Here is a 21493-nt window from a genome sequence, read left to right as displayed (position 1 = left end):
CAGGGAGTAAATTGTTTTTAACATAAACTGCGTGTGTGTTTCATCGGACTATAGTAAATAAGAAGTCCAGTTTAGTTAATATTATGTTCGGTGTTACTGGTAACTAAAATAAATGAGTTTACGTAACACCTAGTTTTCATTTTGACCTCCTTAGATGATTTTATTATGAATACTCAAATAAATCATCAAAATAAGAAGGTATAATATAGTTCTAAATACCAAACGTGCACGGGTCTCAAAGACTCATGCCCAAAGTAACTCCAATTGTTTATTCTCGAAAAAAAAAGAGAAAAAAAAAAAAGTTAAACTCCATTTGTAGTTTTGCACATAGGAAGAACTCATGAATCAACACGGTGTCAATTTTAAATGTGATTGAACATAGTGTTGGCTCTAACATGTCTATTTATATTGTGTGTGCTAATATCTTAAAATAAATGGATTGCCAATGGCATATGTCGAAGCAACTTTGTTCGATTTTATAAATTACAATGAATGACACAATGGAAAATGCTAGGCAAAATTCCTCAATCGATAAATGGTGCTACTTATTACGTTCTGAGCTCTAACCGTACAATTGCAATGGTCTGAGGGAACTTTTATAACAGGGTTGGATACTTGGCATCAAGGAACTCTCTCAACGTCCGAGCTGCTTTATGACCACCCATTAATTCGGCTAGCCTCTCCACTGGCATCAGAGCAAGTTCTGCCAAACTCTTGCAACCATCCATTATTGACCTGTAATTCGAATCTGTCACACCTGGGAGTCGTCTCAAGAACTCCACGGCAGATGTATTGTAATTTTCAGCCCTGAGTAGAGAACATAATATGCCATTAGATCTCATCATGAGCATGCCGAGAAGTTCAAGGAATTACTTATTAGCACTTTTTGGCTCAACAATGCAAAATACAGCAGACTTTACCTCACGTCATCTTCTATGATCCCATCTTCAGAGGGTACACCAACTCTAGTTGCTTTTGTCTCGTCAGGTTCATCCTGATTTGCCTTGAGAGTAGCAAAGATTTCAGCAGTAGCATGCAGACTGCGAGACCAGATGATTCGTAGACGAGGGAAATGTAGAACAAGCAACGACAGCTTAGAAATAATACTATTTGGTGTGACATCATCCCCAATATCACTTGCAGACTACAAGAAAACATCCAACACTTCATCAAAAAAAAATATATATATATCCAGTATATGAAACCATCTTAGAATTAAGCACTACCCAGTGAATCTGGCATTGACATTAACTCAGAATACCTGAAATGAGAAGCTTTTGTCTTGTGAAAATTCAATCAGGAGGACAGGTATTCTATAGTACCGCACCATAGTTTCTACTTGGTTATAAAGACGGCCTGATGTGAAGCTCATAAAAAGATCTTGAATACTCTTTCTCTCCACACATATTAATGGAGAAAGGATATAATCTCCAACTTCCAAGGTCACAGGTATTATGCGCATGCCCTTCTGGTGGAGAACATTTGGAAGGCTGCTCATGAACTCCCTCATGTCCACTATGACCTGAAATGGTGAGAGTTGTCAAAAAAAACACAAGGCTGCTAGAAAGAGAATACAAAGTATAGCAAGGTCAAGATACTGCACCTGCATTTGTTTCTCAACCTCCCGTCTTCCCCCCGCTTTTCTAGTTATGGAGTTTTGGGATGACACCTCAGGTTCTAGAGAAGAACTTGATCCCATGCAGTTTCCATCCTAATGTGATATCAGGGCAACACCAGCAAAAATATATTAATTTATGTACTAAAAATAAACATCTATATGCAGAAGAATAAAAAAGACATCGCAAATGTTAATACACAGGATTCATAAAATGATCAAAACATAATATGTTCCTTGAAAAATCAGTTATAAAAAGCACTTGCTTAATCCAGTAGAATGTATTTCAAATTATTTCAATGAGATGAATAAAAAAGACATCGCAAATGTTAATACACAGGATTCATAAAATGATCAAGATATTGTGTGTGTGGTGTGTGTGTGTGTGTGTGTGTGGAGAGAGAGAGAGAATGAAATTAAATTTTTTTTTCCAGTACAATCAATCAGAAATTCAGAGACATATTAATTAACCTGTAGTTAACATTTCGCATAGAATGCCATAGGGTGACAAATAAGAACAAGACAAATAATGACAATATAAATACCAAGTACATCTGCAACAGACAGTTCCAGAGAAAATTTTATAGGGAAATTAATCACACCTGATCAACTGGTATCATCATCAGTGACTTCTGCCTAATCAAAGATTCAAAGGCTCCATTTTCCCTTCTAATGCTTGCCTCAAACTTTTGACCCTCAGAAGAATCTTCATAGAAAAGAAAATATACTTTCAACTTCTTTGAGGGATTCTCAGCTTTATAGACTTCAATTTCCCTGACAAAAGTCATATCTGGGTGGTAAACAACAATAGTAGAGGGTCTCAAAATGTCAAGTATAGGTTGACCACTTTCAAGAGCATAAAAGTGCACTGGAGGTAGTGGCTTAGCAATTTTCAATGCGGTAGAATGAAGCTGTTCAGTATGCTTCCTCAAAAACCCTTCACCTACAGGGTCACCCTGTAACGCATCATCATTGGAATCAGCTGTCACCACCTGATGAATTTTATCTGCTTGACCTTCATTTTCTGAATCAGAAATAACTAGTGTATCAATTGTTTCTTCCTTTTTATCATCACTTCCAACTTTATTCCTCAAAGACTTAACACTAGCTGGGCCTTTTCTGTTCTGTACTTTTCCTTTTCCCTTTCCACGCCCTTTCCCAACAAGAAGTTGAGGATCATCTCCAACAACAGTATCTTTTCTAGTTTGATTTCTAACTTCTGATCCAGAGGCAGGTTCCTGCTTGTCTACACCGCTAGCTTCTGCATTCAGTGGAGACTTCGCTGGAACCTCTTTTCCCTTTCCCTTTCCATGTCCTCGGCCACTGACAATACGCTGGGGATCATCTCCAATAGCATCTTCTTTTTTAGCTCGATTATTAATCGCAGATGCTGCAGCCAAAAGAGCATCATGTTCCTGCTTGTTTATGCTGCTAGCTTCTGTACTCTGGGGGGCAGTCGTATGAACAACTCCATCAAGAATCCCAAAACCTTTGGCTTTCTTTGGTTTCTTTTTAAAACGTGTATGCAAGTCACGCAGTTCTCCCTTGCCCAACAAGTAATTTTCCCATTCTTCCCGCATTACCTAAACAAACAAAATGAATAAATAATTGGATCGTAATCTTTCTACAAGATTATACAATGGAATTGAAAATTTAGATCCAACATTTTATAAATCAACTGAGGACCACCGTAGCATATCATTTCCTTTCTCTCCATCTTTGCACCCATTTTTCATCAAGAACTCGTCAAGTTAGGAGAATAACAAAACTAACTGAACCAGCAGAGTTGTTGGACAACACCACAAGGCAACTTTTCTATATTCAATTTAACTGAACAGTGAAGATGCAATGATACAAAAATGAACTAAACAATTGAATGAAAGTAACAAACCTTTTGTGGACCATTATTGATGAGATCCTCAAGCTGCATGCATGATCGTTCATCTTTACATGCCACTAGAATAATGTCACTACCTTCTACATTATCTTCAACCAGATGATCTTCTCTTGATGAAGCATGTTTTTGTCTTTCTTCTTCTATTTCTTCTAGAACCTCCTGCAGTTACATGAACACAAGAAATCGTATAAATAATTGTCTTGAATCTACCAGCTTCAGTATTTTCATCTAGTTACTCGGACTGAAATGAAAGAAGCAAATGAAACAACTGACAGAAGCAGAATTAGGATTGTATGGTAAAGTGGTCCACCAGGTTGTCATATAAAAGAACTAAGATCAATATGGCCACATAGAAATGGTAAGTCACTCACTCACACGTAAGACCTTCCACTTTGGTGCCTCCTCTAAAACTTCATCCAGAACTACACTGGTCGTTGAAGTGCCACCAACATCTACGTATGAAAATAAAACCAAAGTTTTCAACAAAACTGAAAACGTGATATTTTTAAAAAGAATAACAAAACAGAATTGATAATTCGGCTTACCTTGCTCTTTATCATCATCCCCCTTCAGTTTCCTCTTCTTGCCTTTCGAACTCTTACTCTGCTCACTCACATTCACCCCACTGGATGTCACAAAACGATAAACCCTTTTCTTTGCATACTCAAATATCTTATAACTCGACTCTGCAAATATCCAGACGGACCGGAAACTCTCTGACACTCTCAGTGTATCCAAGTACTTCAAATAAGTCACCGCATCGTATCTACCCCAAACAACAACATTCCAAAATCAATCACCACAACAAACTACATTTGCAAATCCTAGTTAAACACTTAACTCGCAAAACCAAATGCCGAAAAGGAGTGGTACCTAACAAGGTAATCCAAGAGCTTCCGAAGAGTCTTCAAATCCGAAACAAGCTGCTTGGTCTTCTTCCCCAATGTATGCCAAATGGGATCCAACTGCCGCCTAACAATCTCATCAAACGACTTAAACAGCCCATTCTCCACCGTCAGATCCTCCACATCGACTTTGTTCGTCTTCCTCATCTCCTTCAAGCAAGCATCCATGACCTCAATAATAGCCTTCTGGATCCCCAGCATGTGCTTCGTCATCGGAACCCTAATATCCACCACCTCCGGCGCGTGGCTCTCCAGCTCGGCGGAGACTCCCACGTGGAACCTCGGCCAGAGATGGAGCTTCCTGAGGAAGAGGCACTTCAAGGTCCGCTCGGCCTTGGCGAAGCCGGAGACCATGGCGTGGGGCTTGTCGGAGAAGGCGCGGACGAAGGCGGTGGTGTTGAGGGAGCGGAAGATGCGGACGATGAAGGCCTCGGTGGAGGTTTCGGAGAGGGAGTGGGCGGCGGGGAGGAGGAGGCCGGCGATGAGGGAGGAGGGGAGGCGGGAGGTGAGGAGATCGACGATGAGGATGCGGGGGTGATGAAGAAGGGGCGGCCGGAGGAGTAGAGGGAGGCGCGGTGGGGGGCGGGGAGGTCGGCGGTGATTTCGGAGATGGGGTTGGGGTGGAAGTGGTGGAGGAGTTGGGATTTGAAGGAGGAGGAGGAGGAGAGGACGAGGAGGGTGCCTTGGGAGGGAGTGTGGAGGAGGAGAAGGGAGGCGATGAGTTTGGGAAGGGAGAGGCCGGAGGAGAGGATCACCAGGCCGGAGCCGTTGGGTGGGTTTTCGAGGAGGTCGGCGATTATGTGCTCGTGAAATTGGACCATTTTGGAAGGGTTTGGGACAAGAGTTTGTATCCGCCGCTCTTATAACACAACTCCCCATCGCGCCTTTTTTTTTTTTTCTTTTTTAATAATTTCTGATTTTTTTGAGTTTGAGTTTGTAGCCGATAAATCCATATCTAGAGTTTGAGTTTCAACTCCCACCGGTTTATAGCTAGTATGTTTGAGATTTATGTTCGGTTTGTGTGTTTGGGGCATGGTACTAGTCTGGCTTTTGCTATGATGTTCTCGTGAATCTTGGTTTGAATATTAAGTAAGTGGGTGTATTATTAACTTGTTAACATAATGAAATCACACTCTAGATCAGAAAGAAGATTGGGTAGGTACTCTCTAAATTGTTCATTGTTGTTCGAGGTCAGGTGTATATTGTGTGTTGGAGGTTCACTTTTTGAGTCGGGTGAATTTGTTAGTAATATTGCCACATTTTGCAATCTATACATTCTGCTACAAAAAGAAAAACTAGATAATTTCTTGCCATGTTAATGGAGGATTTCAAGCCAAGGAGTTACTTCAGGAATTTGATTTCAGCATGTAGCTACTCAATTGGTGGTTAGTTTTCATCTGCAAAACAGAAGTAGCAGAAAAAACGCAAACATAAGTTTGGCTTCTTGATCTTATAATAATGCTACATAAACAGAACCGTTCAATACTTCAATATGATCAACTGGGTTAATTAATCCTTTGCTTTGTATTTAATCTGATACATGAATGAAGTTTGGTACATAAAAACGCTTCAGAAACAGTTTGTTACTATTCCCTGCTTGGTTTTTGCTCTGATACATGAATGTAGTTTGTTACATGAAAACACAAAAACTTTCTGTAAGTCCCATCTAGGTCAGTCATCACTCCGAGAAAGCAATGCAAGCTTAAGTCAGAATACGGAGAGAAAACCAGATAGACGGATCGAATCTCATTGTATGCATACCAGTATTGTATAGGCTCTTCTAATCTTATTTTGCGTTTGTGGTGAGTTCTCCATGGCTTGTCTTGATTCTGCGCAACATCAACGGAACAGGCTTCTCCAACACAGACACATTGATGTTGTTCCAAACATTAGCGGTGGTGGGAAGCTGAGCAATTGTCTCAGCGATGTGCATGTCTTCTGGGAGAACAGAAGCAAAGACGGTGTATTCTTTTTTCCATTCCTCATGGTTTGCTAGGCTTATGAAAAATTCGGGACCAGAGCCAATCCATGCTACCGAACCCCTTTTTAAGGTTGGGCAAAATTCAGTTGGAAGCTCCTTGAATGTGGCTCCTTGGGCTTCCAGTGTTCCCTGAACCAGTGCAAAAGGAGGACCGAAAGAAGCCTGGGAGATTAAGAGAAGAATGTTAGTTTTAGTGAACACCCTAGTACACAGAAGTGTTTATAACAGTCGATGTATTCATCAGATTACTTGGATTCGAGCTGAGGCTGTGATAGAAGTTGGTTTGCCGTAATTACAAATTAGTTCAAAGGAACACTTTCATCCAATTACTCCTATGACAGAACTAATATACGTACTATCACAAGAATGAGTTTTCTTTTCTGTGATTTGTAGAAGGAAAACAAGAAAACACATCCAGAATAATTACAGAGAAATTCCCATTAAATTTATTCTCCTTCTCCTGGGCTTTAGCTAGTTTTTTTTTTTTTGGATCTTCAAATTGCAAAGTTTAGTTAAGCTACTCCCACAATAAGCACAGATTTAGATATGCAATGTGACACATCAATATACCAAAATGCCAAAAGCATAGGAATTGCTCCATGTTGATCCGTTGCATGCAAAATAATCAGCTTTAGACAAATAAATGCACTTTTAATGAAGTCTTACATCTTTTATGTGGTTTCCCTCCGAGTCCCATGATCCCCCACGACTCTCTGCACGATAGAATTGGCAGCCGGCACAATGACGCAATGGCAACAACTCAAGAATGTAGGCCACAGAATGAGGGGCACAGTCGGGGAGAAGCTGCACAAATGAGTATTATTTGAATAACTAGAAACTGTTAGTATGTGGCATTAAATCAAAGAAATCATATAAACCTTTATATCTGAAAAACGGAAATAAGAGACTTGTTTAAAAAAATGAAATAATAAAAAGCATTATGGGAACTGAACATCTCTCCTATTTGTGAAACAAAAATTTTATCTTTTTTTGATTCATTATTTCAGAAACAAAATTCATTTATACTTTTGCATTGCAAAGACTCGTACAGCCTTTATCAATCATGAAACAACAAAGTCTGAACAGATCAGAAGCTCGTTACAACTAATGTATGACTATCAAAAAATTTGAATAGACTTACCTAATTTAAAGCCTAAGATTTTAGTTCTCAAAAATATTTGTTAACTTGTGAAGGAAGATTACCAATCTTGAGTAAGGCTCTCTCATGCTGTTATGCAATAGTGACGGAAACAAGAGGTAAGAGACACACTCAGGATCAGGTTCCATGCACATACGACACTTTCACGCAACGCCTATTTAATCAAGCAACGGCTCTAAACTATTTTGTATGAGCATTAGTTTATGTATGCAAAAGATCAACTCCAGAAGTAGCACTCTCACTTGTGTGTTTAAAATCATTATCTGGACCTAAGTGTTTGTGTTTTTGCAAACAGTTAAAAGGTAGCTTTACTCTGTGTATAATTGTTCTATAAAAGGAAAAAAATTGAAAAATAGTTCAAATTTCTGAGGGCATCAACACTTACTTTTATATGTAGAGTTCCATATGGTGTTTCCAAGCCAACAATGCCCTGAAAAGAGAAACGATGGGAAAGCCAAGTTAAGTTGACAATACAACTTGTTATAGTACAGAATAAGCGCGATATGTAAGATATGACTGGTCCTAGATTAGACAATGGCACAATAGTAAAAGTGATTTAAAGACCAAGATTACGTAATTGACAAAAGCCAGTAAATTGTATTAGGAAAGGTACTAGGAACCTTACCTATGGTGCCATTGAATCTAATGATAGTATATGTTATGAATTTGAAGATAGACCCTAATTGCAATTTTGCAGGAGGAACAACACCCTGATCTAATCCTGTAATTCATATTTCATGCCCCATGCTCAGGAGGTAAAGAAAACGACACAGAACAAGGTTGCTTACCCTGGTTCATAGCCTAGTCTTGCAGGGTGACCCCACGTTGAATTTTATTTCAGTTTACCTAATGGTTATTTATCTTGTGAACTCAGAGGTTTCTTATTAAAAACAAGATAGATCTTCAGCGCCGATAACAAATAAAAAGTAATAAACAATCGCTCTGTTTATGTGCAACCCTTTATGGTCTACCCATCTGTGTTTAAATCTTTCAAGCAACATTTCTTATCACCATTGGCTTATAAAATGGACAATGATAAGGGAAGAAAATTAAAGAGAGCACCACTGTTGATTATACTCAAAACTGAAAACAACATTATCACAATTGCAATGGCTAAGAAACTACAAACCTGTACCAAAAATGAAAATACTGGAAGTAACAGAAAACTGAGTTGATACGCAACAAAGCATCATTCTGTTCCCAATCTAATGAGTCAACAAAGTTCCATTACCTCTCCTCTCCCAAAGATGATTCCAGATGTCCAACTAACTGTCTCCCCTTTTTCCTGGCGCTCAGGGGACAATGTATCCTTCTGTTTCTTCAACCAGCACTGAATTGACAAAGTTAACACAAATAAGAACCTTCTCCACTTCTACATATAGAATAATACCAAAGACCAGAAAACCCAAAAACTACTTTTTCCCTGCTTCATTTGAATTGAAAATGCAGACTTCAAAAACAATACTCTCCATTCTATCTCTCAATTTACACACAAATGCCTAAACACAATCAAATGCATAGCTTAAGAGTAACAGGATTTCATAACACCATCCAAGTCAACCTCACTTTCAAAATCACCTTCATACAGTAATATTTCTAACCATACCCAAAATTACATATAGGCTACCCAAACATTCATGCACAAACTCAGAAACACCAAAAAGCATAAAACTTTAATCAACTCAACAAAGCCAGCAAGCTCTGAATCAACTCACCTCACCAAATTTAGAGCCACAAGCCTCCCTATTCCCACAGAAGACCCAACTATCACACAAACAAGGCCCATCAGTCCCACTACACATCCCCTTACAAGCCTGACAACACTCCTCTGAAGAATTGAACTTAAACTCTGAGCCCCACTTCACAGCAGCACCCCACAGCTCCAAATTCTCAATCCCTCTGCAACACCCTCCATCACTCTCCACCTTACTCTGCTCCACCATTGCTAATGACTCCATCTCCGAAAACGAGGAGGGCGCATTGGGTTTAAGCACCACAGAGAGGAAAGCGTAGACCAGAGAACAGGAGAAGAGACCCACCAAGAAGAGGACGGGAGTTGAGCAAAGGGTGGCTTCTGGGTCGCTCTGCCTCCGACCCATTTGAGATTTTGTGGGGGAGAAGGAGACCCAGAAAGGGATTTAGGATCTGTGGAGTGATGGTGAAGCAAATTTGGGGTGGGAAGAAGGAATTTGGGCGTTGACCTTTGACAAAAGATTGATCATGGAGTGTGAGAGAGGGAATTGGTAAGCAGCAACTGAGTCAGTGATCCCTGTCATTTTATATGTACAGCAAGTTGTTTGGTTCGTAATTTACAGACCAGACGTAGCTGATACATGTATTACTTAAATATTTCGTTTCTAACAACCTCGTTTATCTAGGAATTCAAAAAGTATCCAACAAATTTTCATTTTAGCAATAAAGTACGTCGGATGTTTCACCAAACAATAATTTGAATGACTCGAAACACAGTTAAAAGATATACGATAATAGAAATATTGGTTGACGTCTCGAATTTTCTTTGTTATGAACTAAAACATATACATAGATAAACAAATGTTTTTGATCAAAATTTGCATTATTTGCCATATTTGATATAGAACCTTGAAATTAGTTCAAAAGAACTTGCTTCGAAATCACTCAAGCTAGCACCCCCTCGTGTTTCCAGACTTGTCATCTCCCATTTCGGTTCCAACTTTTGGGTAGTGGGTACCAAGATCGATATCTGGTTTTAGTCTCACATGCACTGTTATTTGCTCAAGGAACATCCATTGTGCTGTGTCTTACAATAGGACCAAGTTACAATTTACTGAGAAGTAAACTCATGGAAGCTAATTAACAAGATTAACAAGTGTGTTTGCATGCAGTAACACAAGATCAACCACCAAAAGACTTTCAGAGATTATACAGTACTCGATGATGTATTTATAAACCCAAATTTCAAATACACAACATTTATACTTTTGGTATGACTTGGTATAGAGAACATGAGTGCATGACCTAGACTTAGTTCAATAATTTATCACAGTAATGTGTACCAAACTCTAATTCAATGGCAATCAATTAGACTAAACCAAACCTGGTGTTCAAACAAGGAGGGAATTGAAATGTCCATTCATCTGCATAGTTGCTTAGGTAGTTAGGTAGAAATGGGACCGAGTTATCAAAATTATTGTGTCCATCTATCTCTCTTTTGAGTCTTTTCCATGAGCCTCTGTTTTGGACTAAGTTTGGCTAAACACAACTAATTTGCAAAACAGCTCTAGTTTGCACAACTAATTTGCAAAACAGCTCTAGTTTGCACAAAAAAGGTTGAGACAATGAAATGTCTGAAGTGAAACCACCGAGCCAAAAATAAAAACAACAATTGCGTCTGCCGGGAGTCGAACCCGGGTCTATTGCTTGGAAGGCAATTATCCTAACCGTTGGACTACAGACGCTATTGATACATTTTCATCCGATTACCATTCTTGTTCATACTACCCAGATGCACTGAGAGTATCTACTATCTAGATACTTAGATAGACTAGAGTAATATCAACAGATGCATGTCTGCATTATAATGTAGTAATGTACAGATCAAAAGAGTCTTATCTTCTTCTTTTCTTCGATTTCTTGTATGTACTTACCCACCATGTTGGAAACAAATTGGACTCTGCATTATCTAAAAGCCTAAATGATATAGCTATGATTTTATCTCGGATTAAATCATTCGAAATACAATTGTTAAACTCTATGCAGTGACCTATTGAGGAATGTCTCTCAATACGAGTTGGAAACTTATCACCTTATGGGATGAGCACAAGATGAGTTTCCAGGTCTCTATACATATCAAACTAAAATCCCTATGCTAGCTGCGCAATTTATTGAGAATTTAATTAAAAATAAGGAATTCTTAATTTCTTAGGACCGTTTCTCTCGTTTGGATTCTTATCCCGTGGAATTAGCAATTTCCATGGAAAAATAATCGTGAAATTTGGGAGCTTAAATTCCTGACTTGAATTCCTCATAAAATATGCGTTATTTGTCAATTCCCTTAACTGATGTTAGTCTGAATACAAATTCTTATCATTTTAAAACTCTACATCATGAAATCCAAACAATTAAATTCTCAATTAATGGAATTTAAATCGATAGAATTGTAATTCCCATGATTTTGAAATTTTTATGAAGATTGAAATTACGTCATCCAAATACAATGTCAGATAAAACAGTCTCATTATGTGCCTCTGTGAGAAAGAGCAGCATAGCATAGAAGGCTTTTACTGAGTTCTTTGTGTAATTGTGTTCGTGTTGCTATGGAGTTGGTGTCTTTCTGTTGATTAAGAAGATCAGAATTCAAGGAAGATCAAATGGCAAGAAGTCAAGAACTGAAGTGGATCATCTTCAATATGGTATTTTCTTAGTGCTACTAGGAAACTATGGTTCATGGTTTTTATGATGTTTAGTTAGGGTTGGGCATGGGACGGGATAAAGCTAATCCCACAGTTCGTTCCAGACATTGAAATCGGGACGAGATAGGACGGGCTTTGCGTTTTTTAGATTTCATCACATCCGGGCCCTATCCCAGTTGGGACGGGACGGGCCTAGTTCCGGATAAAAAATGTTGAAAATAAACTTGTAAGCAAAAGAAAGAGTTTCATAATTTTATAGTGTTTTATACTCTATTATGTATTAACAAGTACTTGTAACATATTTACAAGTACAACACAGTGTAATAAAAGAGTTTATACTGCTTACTTTCTCTAAACTTGTCATCACTGCTAGGGTGTAAGAAGAGAGACTACAATAATCAACAAATTAAAGTATTAAACATCACTGTTATTGAATTGGAGACAACCTAGTAACTTAAAGAAACAAAAAGCTAAGATCAAAACATTTAAATGAAATGCTCAAATCACATCTTAATCAATAAAAAAATCAATCATTAAAATAGTCGGAACAGGACGGGCCTAAACGGGGCTTGAATTATCCGTCCCGTGTCTCGTCCCGTTATATAGAAACGGGACCAGACGGGCTTGACATTTTGAGATTTAAATCATGTCCTGTCCCGGCAAATTTCAGGATGAACCAGAGACGAGTTCGGGATTACAGTTTTTTATGCCCACCCCTATGTTTAGTATTTGGGTTTAGGCGTTTTAGCCAAATTGCTACCATACATTTCACCTTAGTGTCAATTTACTACCTTAACTTTCATTTCAGCCAATTTGCTACCTTAATTTTTTATAATTAGCCAATTTGCTACCCTAACTATTATTTCTGCCAATTTGCTACCTTATGTTTTCAAAATTAGCTAACTTGCTACCTTTTTGTCATTTTATTTTGTTCATTTCTTCATACAAACATGAATTTATTCGAAAAATTGAAGGTTAAAGTTGGTCGATATTGAAATTTTGATAAGTAAATTGGTTAATCTTGAAAGCCTAAAGTAGCAAATTTGATGGAATGGTAGCAAATTGGCTAATTATGAAAAACTAGAGTAGCAAATTGGCTGAAATAAAAGCTAAAGTAGCAAATTAACACCAAGATGAAAGTTAGGATTATGGTAGCAAATTGGCAATTATGCCTTGGGTTTATGGACTTTGTGAATAGATTCTAGTCTTTATTTGTTGTACTATTCATTTTAGGTACCAACATAAGTTCTTTGGCTTGAAGTTGTTGTTCTCCGTTTTGCCCTTGAACTTTCCCATGAGATTCACGTCAATATTTTCCTATTCATTTTATGACATATGTGAATCTCATGAAAAATACAAGGGATAAAAACAACAACTTCAAGCCAAAGAAGTAAGTTGGTACCTAAAACACCTCTGGTCAGAAGCTATATGCAGTAACTAAATGAGAATTAACCTTTTTCACTATGTTCAGTCGAATTTAAAAGATGGTTATGGTTGTGATTCGAAAATCCTTATACACTCAAAAACTTCACAGTAATCGTCCAAAGATGTAATAATAACACAAGCCTGAGTTCAATATGTTCCACTATTTGTACAGATGGGTATAGTATAACAGTTTACTATACAATGTGATAAAATCCATACAAAAAGCTTTTCTTTGTTGTTCTTATGAAAACAGAGGTTTTGATTATGTGTAAACAAACCCTAAGACATATTTTCTGGATATCATTTCAAGCAAAGTCACCACTAAGATCAACTTCTGAGTCCAAATCTACATCATCAGAGTCGGATGGTCCTGCTCCTGCAACAGCTTGGCCAACTCCTTTGGAACCTTCCCCTGGTGTCCTTGCATCTTGTATGATCTTATTTATTTCTTCAATGTTCTGTGTCGGGTTGTCACGTTCCACTTCCGCAAAGCTTTTTTTCTCAACCTCAATTAGCTCTTTTGCCAAATTTTTCAGAAACCAAGGGTGCTGTTTTATCTCAGGAAGACTGAGCCTCTGTAGTGAGAATACAAATACGAATATCAGTACAGAACTAGAGAATCCATCGACAGTTAAGATTGTGTTTCGAAATCAGACTAATTAGAACGGTCGAATTTAACTGTAAGAGCAATTTGAACACCACATTTATAGTATTGTTCTTATTCATCCATTTGACCATTTCCCTGTATAATGTGTCTCAACTCTCAAGTGAACAAGGAAAATTTAGAAGTATGTAGGAAGAAAAATTACCTTAGATGGGTTGGCAACAAAAATACGAGACAGTAGGTGCTTGCAGTCTGCTGAAATACGAACATAATCGGGTATGGTGTACTGGACACTCATAATTCTCTGTTTCAGGAATTAACATATTAATTGTTAGCGGAAACAAGTGTATAGCATGTTGAAATTTAGATATATGTCCAACTATGTAGTGTTTGGATGAAGCTCACCTCAATGGTCTTACGAAAATTTCGAGGGTCTTCGGGATCCTCAAAAGGATATGCTCCTACCAACATGACATATAGTGTCACACCACAGGACCAAACATCTGCAATCTACCAAAGTATTCACCCACTTAGAGAGAAAATAAAACTGATATTATCTCTTATTGAGTTTTAGATTATACTGTAACTGAGATTTGTTTAACACATATGACAGTTGGAAATTTTAATCTAAGATGATTGAATTTCCTAGACTGGTAAGGAAACAATATGGACAAACTAGATACCTTTCCATCATATTCCTTCCGTGACAGAACCTCCGGAGCAATGTAAGCAGGTGTTCCAACAGTTGATTTTGGTTGCGAATGCAAAATAGCAGACTGCAAGGTAGTAAATAATAGTATATCAGATAACTAAGATGCCCCAATAGACTAGTTAGAAATTAAATTTGCATATCAACCAAATGAAGTCTTATTTCAACAAGAAAATCATAAACCTTGGAGTATCCAAAGTCACAAATTTTCAGACGTGGTGTCGCACTTCCATCCAAGAGTGTGTTTTCCAGCTTCAGATCCCTGTGACAGATTTCCTGCAGAATAATCGTTGGCTAATGTAAGAAAAGATTAAAAGAAGCAGTAGTATTACTAAACAAGACAACGATTTGACAATGTATCTGCATCAAATATATTACCATGGAATGACAGTAGCTGACTCCAGATATCAGCTGCTGGAAGAAAAATCTTGCCTGTTGTGTGGAGGAATTGCAGTTAACAAATACTCATAAATCAAAACTTCTAAACAAGTAATTCCTTAATGCAGCAAAACCTAACGATTTCATCTAACATGTAAACAGAAGAAGCTAACCTCATCTTCACTAAATCTACCAGCACTACATATCCTCTCAAAGAGTTCACCACCAGCTGCATATTCCATGACAATAGCTAGATGACTTGGAGTCAACAGGACCTGCAGTAAAACAATTATACTTCAAGCATGCAACACAAGACTGCCTTATATAAGCTCTTTGGTGCTCACGTCGAGTTTGATATATTATCTTGGAGTTATCTTAACATGATATTAGTCTGATATTCCAAAATACCAAAATGACAAGCTCGAATACTTAAACACACCATACACACTCCAAAGAGCATGTACGCACACAATCAACTCAATACTAGTTAATTACCTCTTTGAACCTGACAATATTAGGATGCCTCAAGGATCTGTGATTAATAATTTCCCTCTGAACATTCTCATCAATCTGCAAACCGGAAAACCAAAACAACATTCATATCGATAATAAGCTTACATATACATACATGGGAAGATAACGAGAACAGAATAACAGGATTCATATTTGATTTGACATGCAGTAGGCAATTTGGCCTTAACATATGTAAATATAGCCTAACAACATAACTGGCTTTGATCAACAATAAAAGGATATAATCATATCCTTCGAAGTCATAATGATACCCAAAAAAAAAAACAATCATGTCTAATGTGCAACAAAAGCTGAGGGACAACTCTGCATGATAATAAACATCAAACACACATGAAATTCAGATAGGAGCTAAATGTAATACTCCATGAGCTAAATCTAATACTCTATGATTAAACAACTTGACATAGCTATGGTTGCTCAAAATTAATTCAGAACAGTAATGACTTTTAGCAATAATTAACTGAAAAGACAAATGAACTTTGCTATTGGGAGCAATATTGCAGAAAAGAAAGAGTGACATGGTCAGCACAAGCATAAAGATTTAGACTTGAACTTTAACAATAGCATTGGTTGGTCCAAATTTGAGAACCAAGATCTGCTTTTAGAGCTAAAAGGAATCTCACACCAACTCTTCTCCGTATCTAAATATTCAGCAGCTGAAACTAGAAAGAAGAAAAGAAAAGAAAAAAAAGCAGAACACGGGTTTCTGATCAAAATGAGAGTCAACTTCAGCTCAAATCTCACCTAACTAACATCCAAAACCATAACAACATCATTGATAAAACGAATGAGAAACAGAATCCCAAACCAAAACCCAGTGTGAGGCTTTTCATCACCAAACTCAGTCAGAAATTCCAATCCTCACTCAAATACCAAAACACTTGCACACATTAGAAACCAACCTTCTTGCCTCTCTCTATGTACTTCACAGCCACAAGCTCCCTGGTCTTCTTATCCCTGACCAGCCTCGCCACTCCAAAGTTGCCAGACCCAAGATCCTTCATTGGCTCATACCTCTCCTCCATTACAATCCAAACCCAGAAACCAAAACGAACCAAAAAATATCTCAAAGAAACAAACAAACACAAGAAACCCGATTCAAGAAAATCTATCTAGATGAACCCAGATAGGGATAGACAGAGAGAAGACCCGGATTAGAAAAATGAGAGAAATCAAAGGTTGGCTAATTGGTTGAGTTGAAAGCAAAGAGTAGAGTAGAGTAAACAAGACCCCACGGCGTCAAAAAGAGCAAGATATACTACTAGAGAGATCAACAAGCCTAACCATTTTATAGACCATAAAAGTCTTCAAAAACTTTTTTAATAGTAAGAAAATGAAGATATTAAAAACCTGATAAACGTACTGCTAAGAAATCCAAGTCTGAAGAGAAATGAAAGACACGTAACCCTACAGTGGTTAACACTCTGAGTCTGACTGACAGAGGCGGTGTGGGTGGCGCGTGGAACGTGGGCTAACGTGCGCCGGTGGCGGGGCCCGCAGAGGGCGTTACGTTAGTTGGAGGGAAAGTGTCCTCTGCAATATTTGTGTAAAGAAGATTATCCGGGGGAGGGGGGGTGAGGGTAGTTTGGGAATTTCGGGAGGGGGTTTGCCGACGTTTGGAGAGGTGTGCGGTGGCGATTGGTGTCGTTGTCTCTGGTTCTTGGACTGAGGGGTAGTGCCGAATAAGGGTTTTGTGGTTTGACGAGGAACGTTCCCGCGTGTTGGAGAACGTGAACCGACGACGAGGTTATTTTATTGGATAGAGGGGGTTACAACAGTTAAGAGTTAGTTGAAGGTGTGATGTACTGAAAGTCGATAGTTTTGTTTTGCACTGGAGCTTGATTTATCTTGAGATTGAAATTGGCATCTTTTGTGAGTCATGGAGGGGGGAGTGGTGTGAAGAAAAATGAAAACTTAGTTTCAAATTTTAATGTTAAACCAAGGGTTGGAAGACCATGAAATCTTTAGTTACCGATAAACTTTTATTTTTGTCTTCGTGTAATGAATGAGGTGAAGATTGTAAGTTTGAGGTATAGTTAACAATGAGGAAGTGAAATTTGTCATAGCAAGCGTCAAAGTATGACTAACTTAGAGCAATCTCACATTGAAAAGATTGGCACCCATAAATCCGAGCAGTAGTTGAATAAGGTTATTAGAACGTTGAGATTTCACATTAGCTCATGACAAAAGATGAATTATAAACGGGTGACTCGTAATCTCTGTTTACATATAAAACTCATGCTGGTTTGAGAAAGAATAACAAATAACACATAACATAAAATAGAACGGCTAAGTCATCGGTTTGAGAAAAAAAAAAAAAAATCAGCTTCAATCACCCCAAGCTGCAGAAGGAAGTGCCATTTGGATAGTTTTGTTCTTCAGTTTACTTCATTTTTATTTTTAAGAGTACGTTGCTTACACTTTTGACTTTGTTTGTTCACTAACAAGTAACAATGACTCTCTAAATATAAATTCTTTTTGTTTAGTCTCAATGTTAAAATTTATACTATATTTAGGCTGTTTTAAAATTTCAAATTTTAAGCGATGAAAAAATTTAACAAAACGAAAATGATATCAACATATTTCTTTTTGTCATTTGATTTTAAATTTATAATTTACCGATGGGACTTATAATGTGACAATTTGCTTCATTTTGAATGCATGAAAGGTCCCCCAATGTCAGTTGGTAGGCAGCTTTCGTTAATTAAAGGATGACCTTCTTCTGCAAGTTGTGATATCTATCCTAATTCTTCCTTTAAATAGGAATGGAAGATCACACCCACTCACTACAAGCATGATGATCGATATTGCTACTTAAGATCGATTAATTAACCCTCAAAAGTTTCAGATATATATAACGGTATTGCTTTTGGTAGAACTTGCGTTTCAAAATCCCCAGCATGCATAGCAAACATAAATCCAATCTAACGCGGCTTTGACAATAACAGAATCGAAGATCAACTTACTTAATCCAGGGAAGAAAAGTTCCTTGATTGGCTAGCTAATTGGGTTTTCATCTTTTACTCCAAACTGCACCACCGAAAGATAAAAGGATGATGAATATATGCATGTGAAGAGGGAATGGAATTTTTCGATTGATTTATTAGCTAGCAAGTATAGTTTATTTCCAAAGTGAATTGCCAAAGTAAGTGTTGACTGTTAACTTGTTAAGTGTATGTTCTTACAACAGTGAACGAATGTCTGGGTTTTAGATATGTATACTGAGCTTAATTATAAAAGGATTGTTGCAAATTACGAATGTTTCCTTACATCTAGATAGTGAAAACTTCTGACGCACCATAATTGAGCATCTTGGCAACAAAAGTTTTCATACAAAATTATCTCTATATAGGGGAAAAATTATAGTTTGCTAGGCTCATCTTCGATGAGCGGAATTGCTTCAGTGTAATGGTATGTGAATCACCCTTAGGGTCTGTATCCGTGCCATTCTGCCTTGCGACTACTAATACAACAGGTTTTAAACCCACCCTTGTTTCAAAAAAAAATTATAAAAGGATTGTCTATTTCGGATGGTTTAGGTAACATGGATCCATATGATTTGTGTACTAGGATATGATGGACATCAGTTAGTCGGACATTAGCGTTTCGATTTAGCGATCCCCACTATGTCATGGTTGCCGGTGGTGATGGTGACACTAATGTTAGCAAGAATAGATAGTGGATATGGTGTATTATGTCCCCCCTGATAGAGCAAAATATTATCAATAATAATGTGGGCGTGGGGATGAGCCTCCTAGTATAACTGGGTTCCAAACCCCGCTTTTCTTCAAAAAAAAGATAGTGGATATGGTGTGTGTGTGTGTATGTTGGTATTGTTGAATTGTTATACTTGGATGTAAGACCTCGATTTAGTCTTCTGGTCCATAGACTAACAAGCTATTGGTCTCCTCTTGTTTTTTCTAGTTTGATCGAGTTACAGACTACTCATGCTCTTTATCAGTTTATCTTTAATTTTTATTTATTTCCAGTCTTACGTTTGCAAGCTTTGGAAAGCAACATAAATCATTTTCTATCCAATAGATGTCATCTTAATTGGCTAGCTACACAGGTAAAACGACATATATCCATGGTTTTTTTATTTTTATTTTTTTATCTCAATAATTGGCTAAACCCAAAATAGCAATGTATAAAGTACAAGACGGACTTGATCAAAGCTGTTTAGATGCATACCTAGCAGCTGCTATATAGAAGCTAGGTAATTAACCATGCCAGTTAGCTAGAATAGAGAGAGAGCAAAACCTAGCTCAAGTGATTATATAAACTTATTGGCTGAGTCGCTGAGATATTTTTGGGTACTGGATTGTGATGAAGAGTAGAGGGCACGCTGGGGTTTTGATGGCCAAGTGTCCAAGTTTTAATGTTTCTCATGAAGACAAAATTACCCTCTTAATCTGTCAAGTGTCAAGTAGCGAGACATGTGTCAAAATATGATTCCGGGACAGAAGGGAGTAGACGGATTTTGGGATGCACAGGATTTGAACACAAGAAGGCGAACGTTATATGACAGCTTTTGGTTCTGCTCTCATTCTTCTCTCTCTCTCTCTCTCTCTCTCATTCGGTTTCGAATTTCAAATTTCGAATTTCTCTCTCTAAAGTTTGGGGTGGTTCTCGTTTAGTCCAGAGAGAGAGAGAGTGAGATGGGTTTCGATTCGCGCACCGCAAGGTAAGATTGTTCAATTCGTTTTGATTCAATTTCATTCGCCGTTGTCAATTCAATTGATCTGATCTATGCTTGTTTTCGATTTCATATCTATCTAGGCTTTGACACAGTTTTTTTGCTTCAATTCAATTTCAGATCTATATTCCATGTGGTCCGGTTAGAGCCTTCAAGTAGTATGACGAAATTACAAGTCAATCATTGGTGCTCCCTCTATTATTGGGGTCGAGGAACCATTTTTGCTTGTGTTTCATGCCGGAATTTGAGAGAACTTGTGATTCTTGCCCGAAAAGATTAGTCCCTGTTGGTCCCTCGAAAAGGTTGCCCCCGAAAACATGTTGGTCCTCAAGTGATTTTTTGCCCAACTTGATGAGGTTCCAACAAATTCGTTAACCGCTCAGAATGTTGCCTTTTATCGGATTATATCTCTTTTGTCGGACTATATTGTTGCCTTTTATCGGATTATATTGTTGCCTTTGTCTGAATATGTTAATTGATTTTTGCTCTATAGAGAATTTTTCAATCATCTGCATTGGTTTGTGAAGCTCTGAAACTTTTCACTGATTTTGCACAGCTCTAAATTCAATCATCTGCTTAATGATCTGTGCTAGATCTAGTGTAATATGCACGTCATACAATTCAATCACTGGTGCTCCCTCGTTTCTTGGGGTTGAGGAACCATTTTTGTTTGTATTTCGTGCTAGAATTTGAGAGGATTTGTTATTTTAAAACAATGTACTCGAAAAGACTAGTCCCCGTTGGTCCCTTGGAAAGGTTGCCCCTGAAATGTTGGTCCTCAAGTGATTTTTTTTCCCAACTTGATGAGGTTCCAACAAATTCATTGACTACTCAGATTGTTGCCTTTTGTCAGATTATATTGTTGCCTTTTGTCGGATTATATTGCCTTTTGTTGGATTATATATTGTTGCCTTTGTCTGAATATGTTAATTGATTTTTGCTCTATAGAGAATTTTTCAATTATCTGCATTGGTTTGTAAAGCTCTGAACCTTTTCATTGATTTCGCACAACTCTAATTCAATCATCTGCATTTTGTGAGTCCTGGCTTGACAAACTTAAGGATCTTTGCTAGATCTAGTGTAATATGCACGAAATACAATTCAATCACTGGTGCTCCCTCTTTTCTTGGGGTTGAGGAACCATTTTTGCTTGTATTTCGTGCTAGAATTTGAGAGGATTTGTTATTCTAAAGCAGTGT

General features: G+C 37.8%; 3 protein-coding genes and 1 non-coding gene across 4 annotated transcripts; all 4 read right to left on the bottom strand.

Moving 5' to 3' along the window:
• Nucleotides 1-428: 428 nt before the first annotated feature.
• LOC101307891 (DNA repair endonuclease UVH1-like) lies at nucleotides 429-5238 on the bottom strand. Its single transcript, XM_004300271.1, is given in 11 exon segments — nucleotides 429-807; nucleotides 921-1144; nucleotides 1262-1522; nucleotides 1604-1711; nucleotides 2218-2571; nucleotides 2833-3198; nucleotides 3507-3671; nucleotides 3888-3964; nucleotides 4058-4199; nucleotides 4517-4953; nucleotides 4956-5238. Coding segments are annotated over 11 exon segments (2628 nt in total). The 3' UTR covers nucleotides 429-596.
• A 649-nt stretch (nucleotides 5239-5887) lies between these two features.
• LOC101307592 lies at nucleotides 5888-9863 on the bottom strand. Its single transcript, XM_004300270.1, has 5 exons — nucleotides 9273-9863; nucleotides 8789-8887; nucleotides 7943-7987; nucleotides 7065-7202; nucleotides 5888-6560 (listed from the first exon to the last, which is right to left on the bottom strand). Exons 1-5 carry the CDS (start codon nucleotides 9654-9656, stop codon nucleotides 6204-6206), a joined length of 1023 nt encoding a protein of 340 aa, XP_004300318.1. The 5' UTR covers nucleotides 9657-9863; the 3' UTR covers nucleotides 5888-6203.
• A 1059-nt stretch (nucleotides 9864-10922) lies between these two features.
• TRNAG-UCC lies at nucleotides 10923-10994 on the bottom strand. Its single transcript has one exon. It is a non-coding gene; the product is annotated as a tRNA-Gly (tRNA).
• Nucleotides 10995-13462: 2468 nt separating this feature from the next.
• On the bottom strand, nucleotides 13463-16835 carry LOC101307307 (serine/threonine-protein kinase SAPK3-like). The gene is made up of 9 exons (XM_004300269.1): nucleotides 16501-16835; nucleotides 15560-15634; nucleotides 15238-15339; nucleotides 15065-15118; nucleotides 14870-14962; nucleotides 14661-14753; nucleotides 14383-14487; nucleotides 14183-14281; nucleotides 13463-13948 (listed from the first exon to the last, which is right to left on the bottom strand). Exons 1-9 carry the CDS (start codon nucleotides 16621-16623, stop codon nucleotides 13679-13681), a joined length of 1014 nt encoding a protein of 337 aa, XP_004300317.1. The 5' UTR covers nucleotides 16624-16835; the 3' UTR covers nucleotides 13463-13678.
• Between the last annotated feature and the right edge of the window lie 4658 nt (nucleotides 16836-21493).

The sequence above is a fragment of the Fragaria vesca genome, linkage group LG5 (genome assembly GCF_000184155.1).
Source record: "Fragaria vesca subsp. vesca linkage group LG5, FraVesHawaii_1.0, whole genome shotgun sequence".
In the NCBI taxonomy this organism is placed as follows: domain Eukaryota; kingdom Viridiplantae; phylum Streptophyta; class Magnoliopsida; order Rosales; family Rosaceae; genus Fragaria; species Fragaria vesca.
This window is presented reverse-complemented; position numbering and strand designations above follow the sequence as displayed.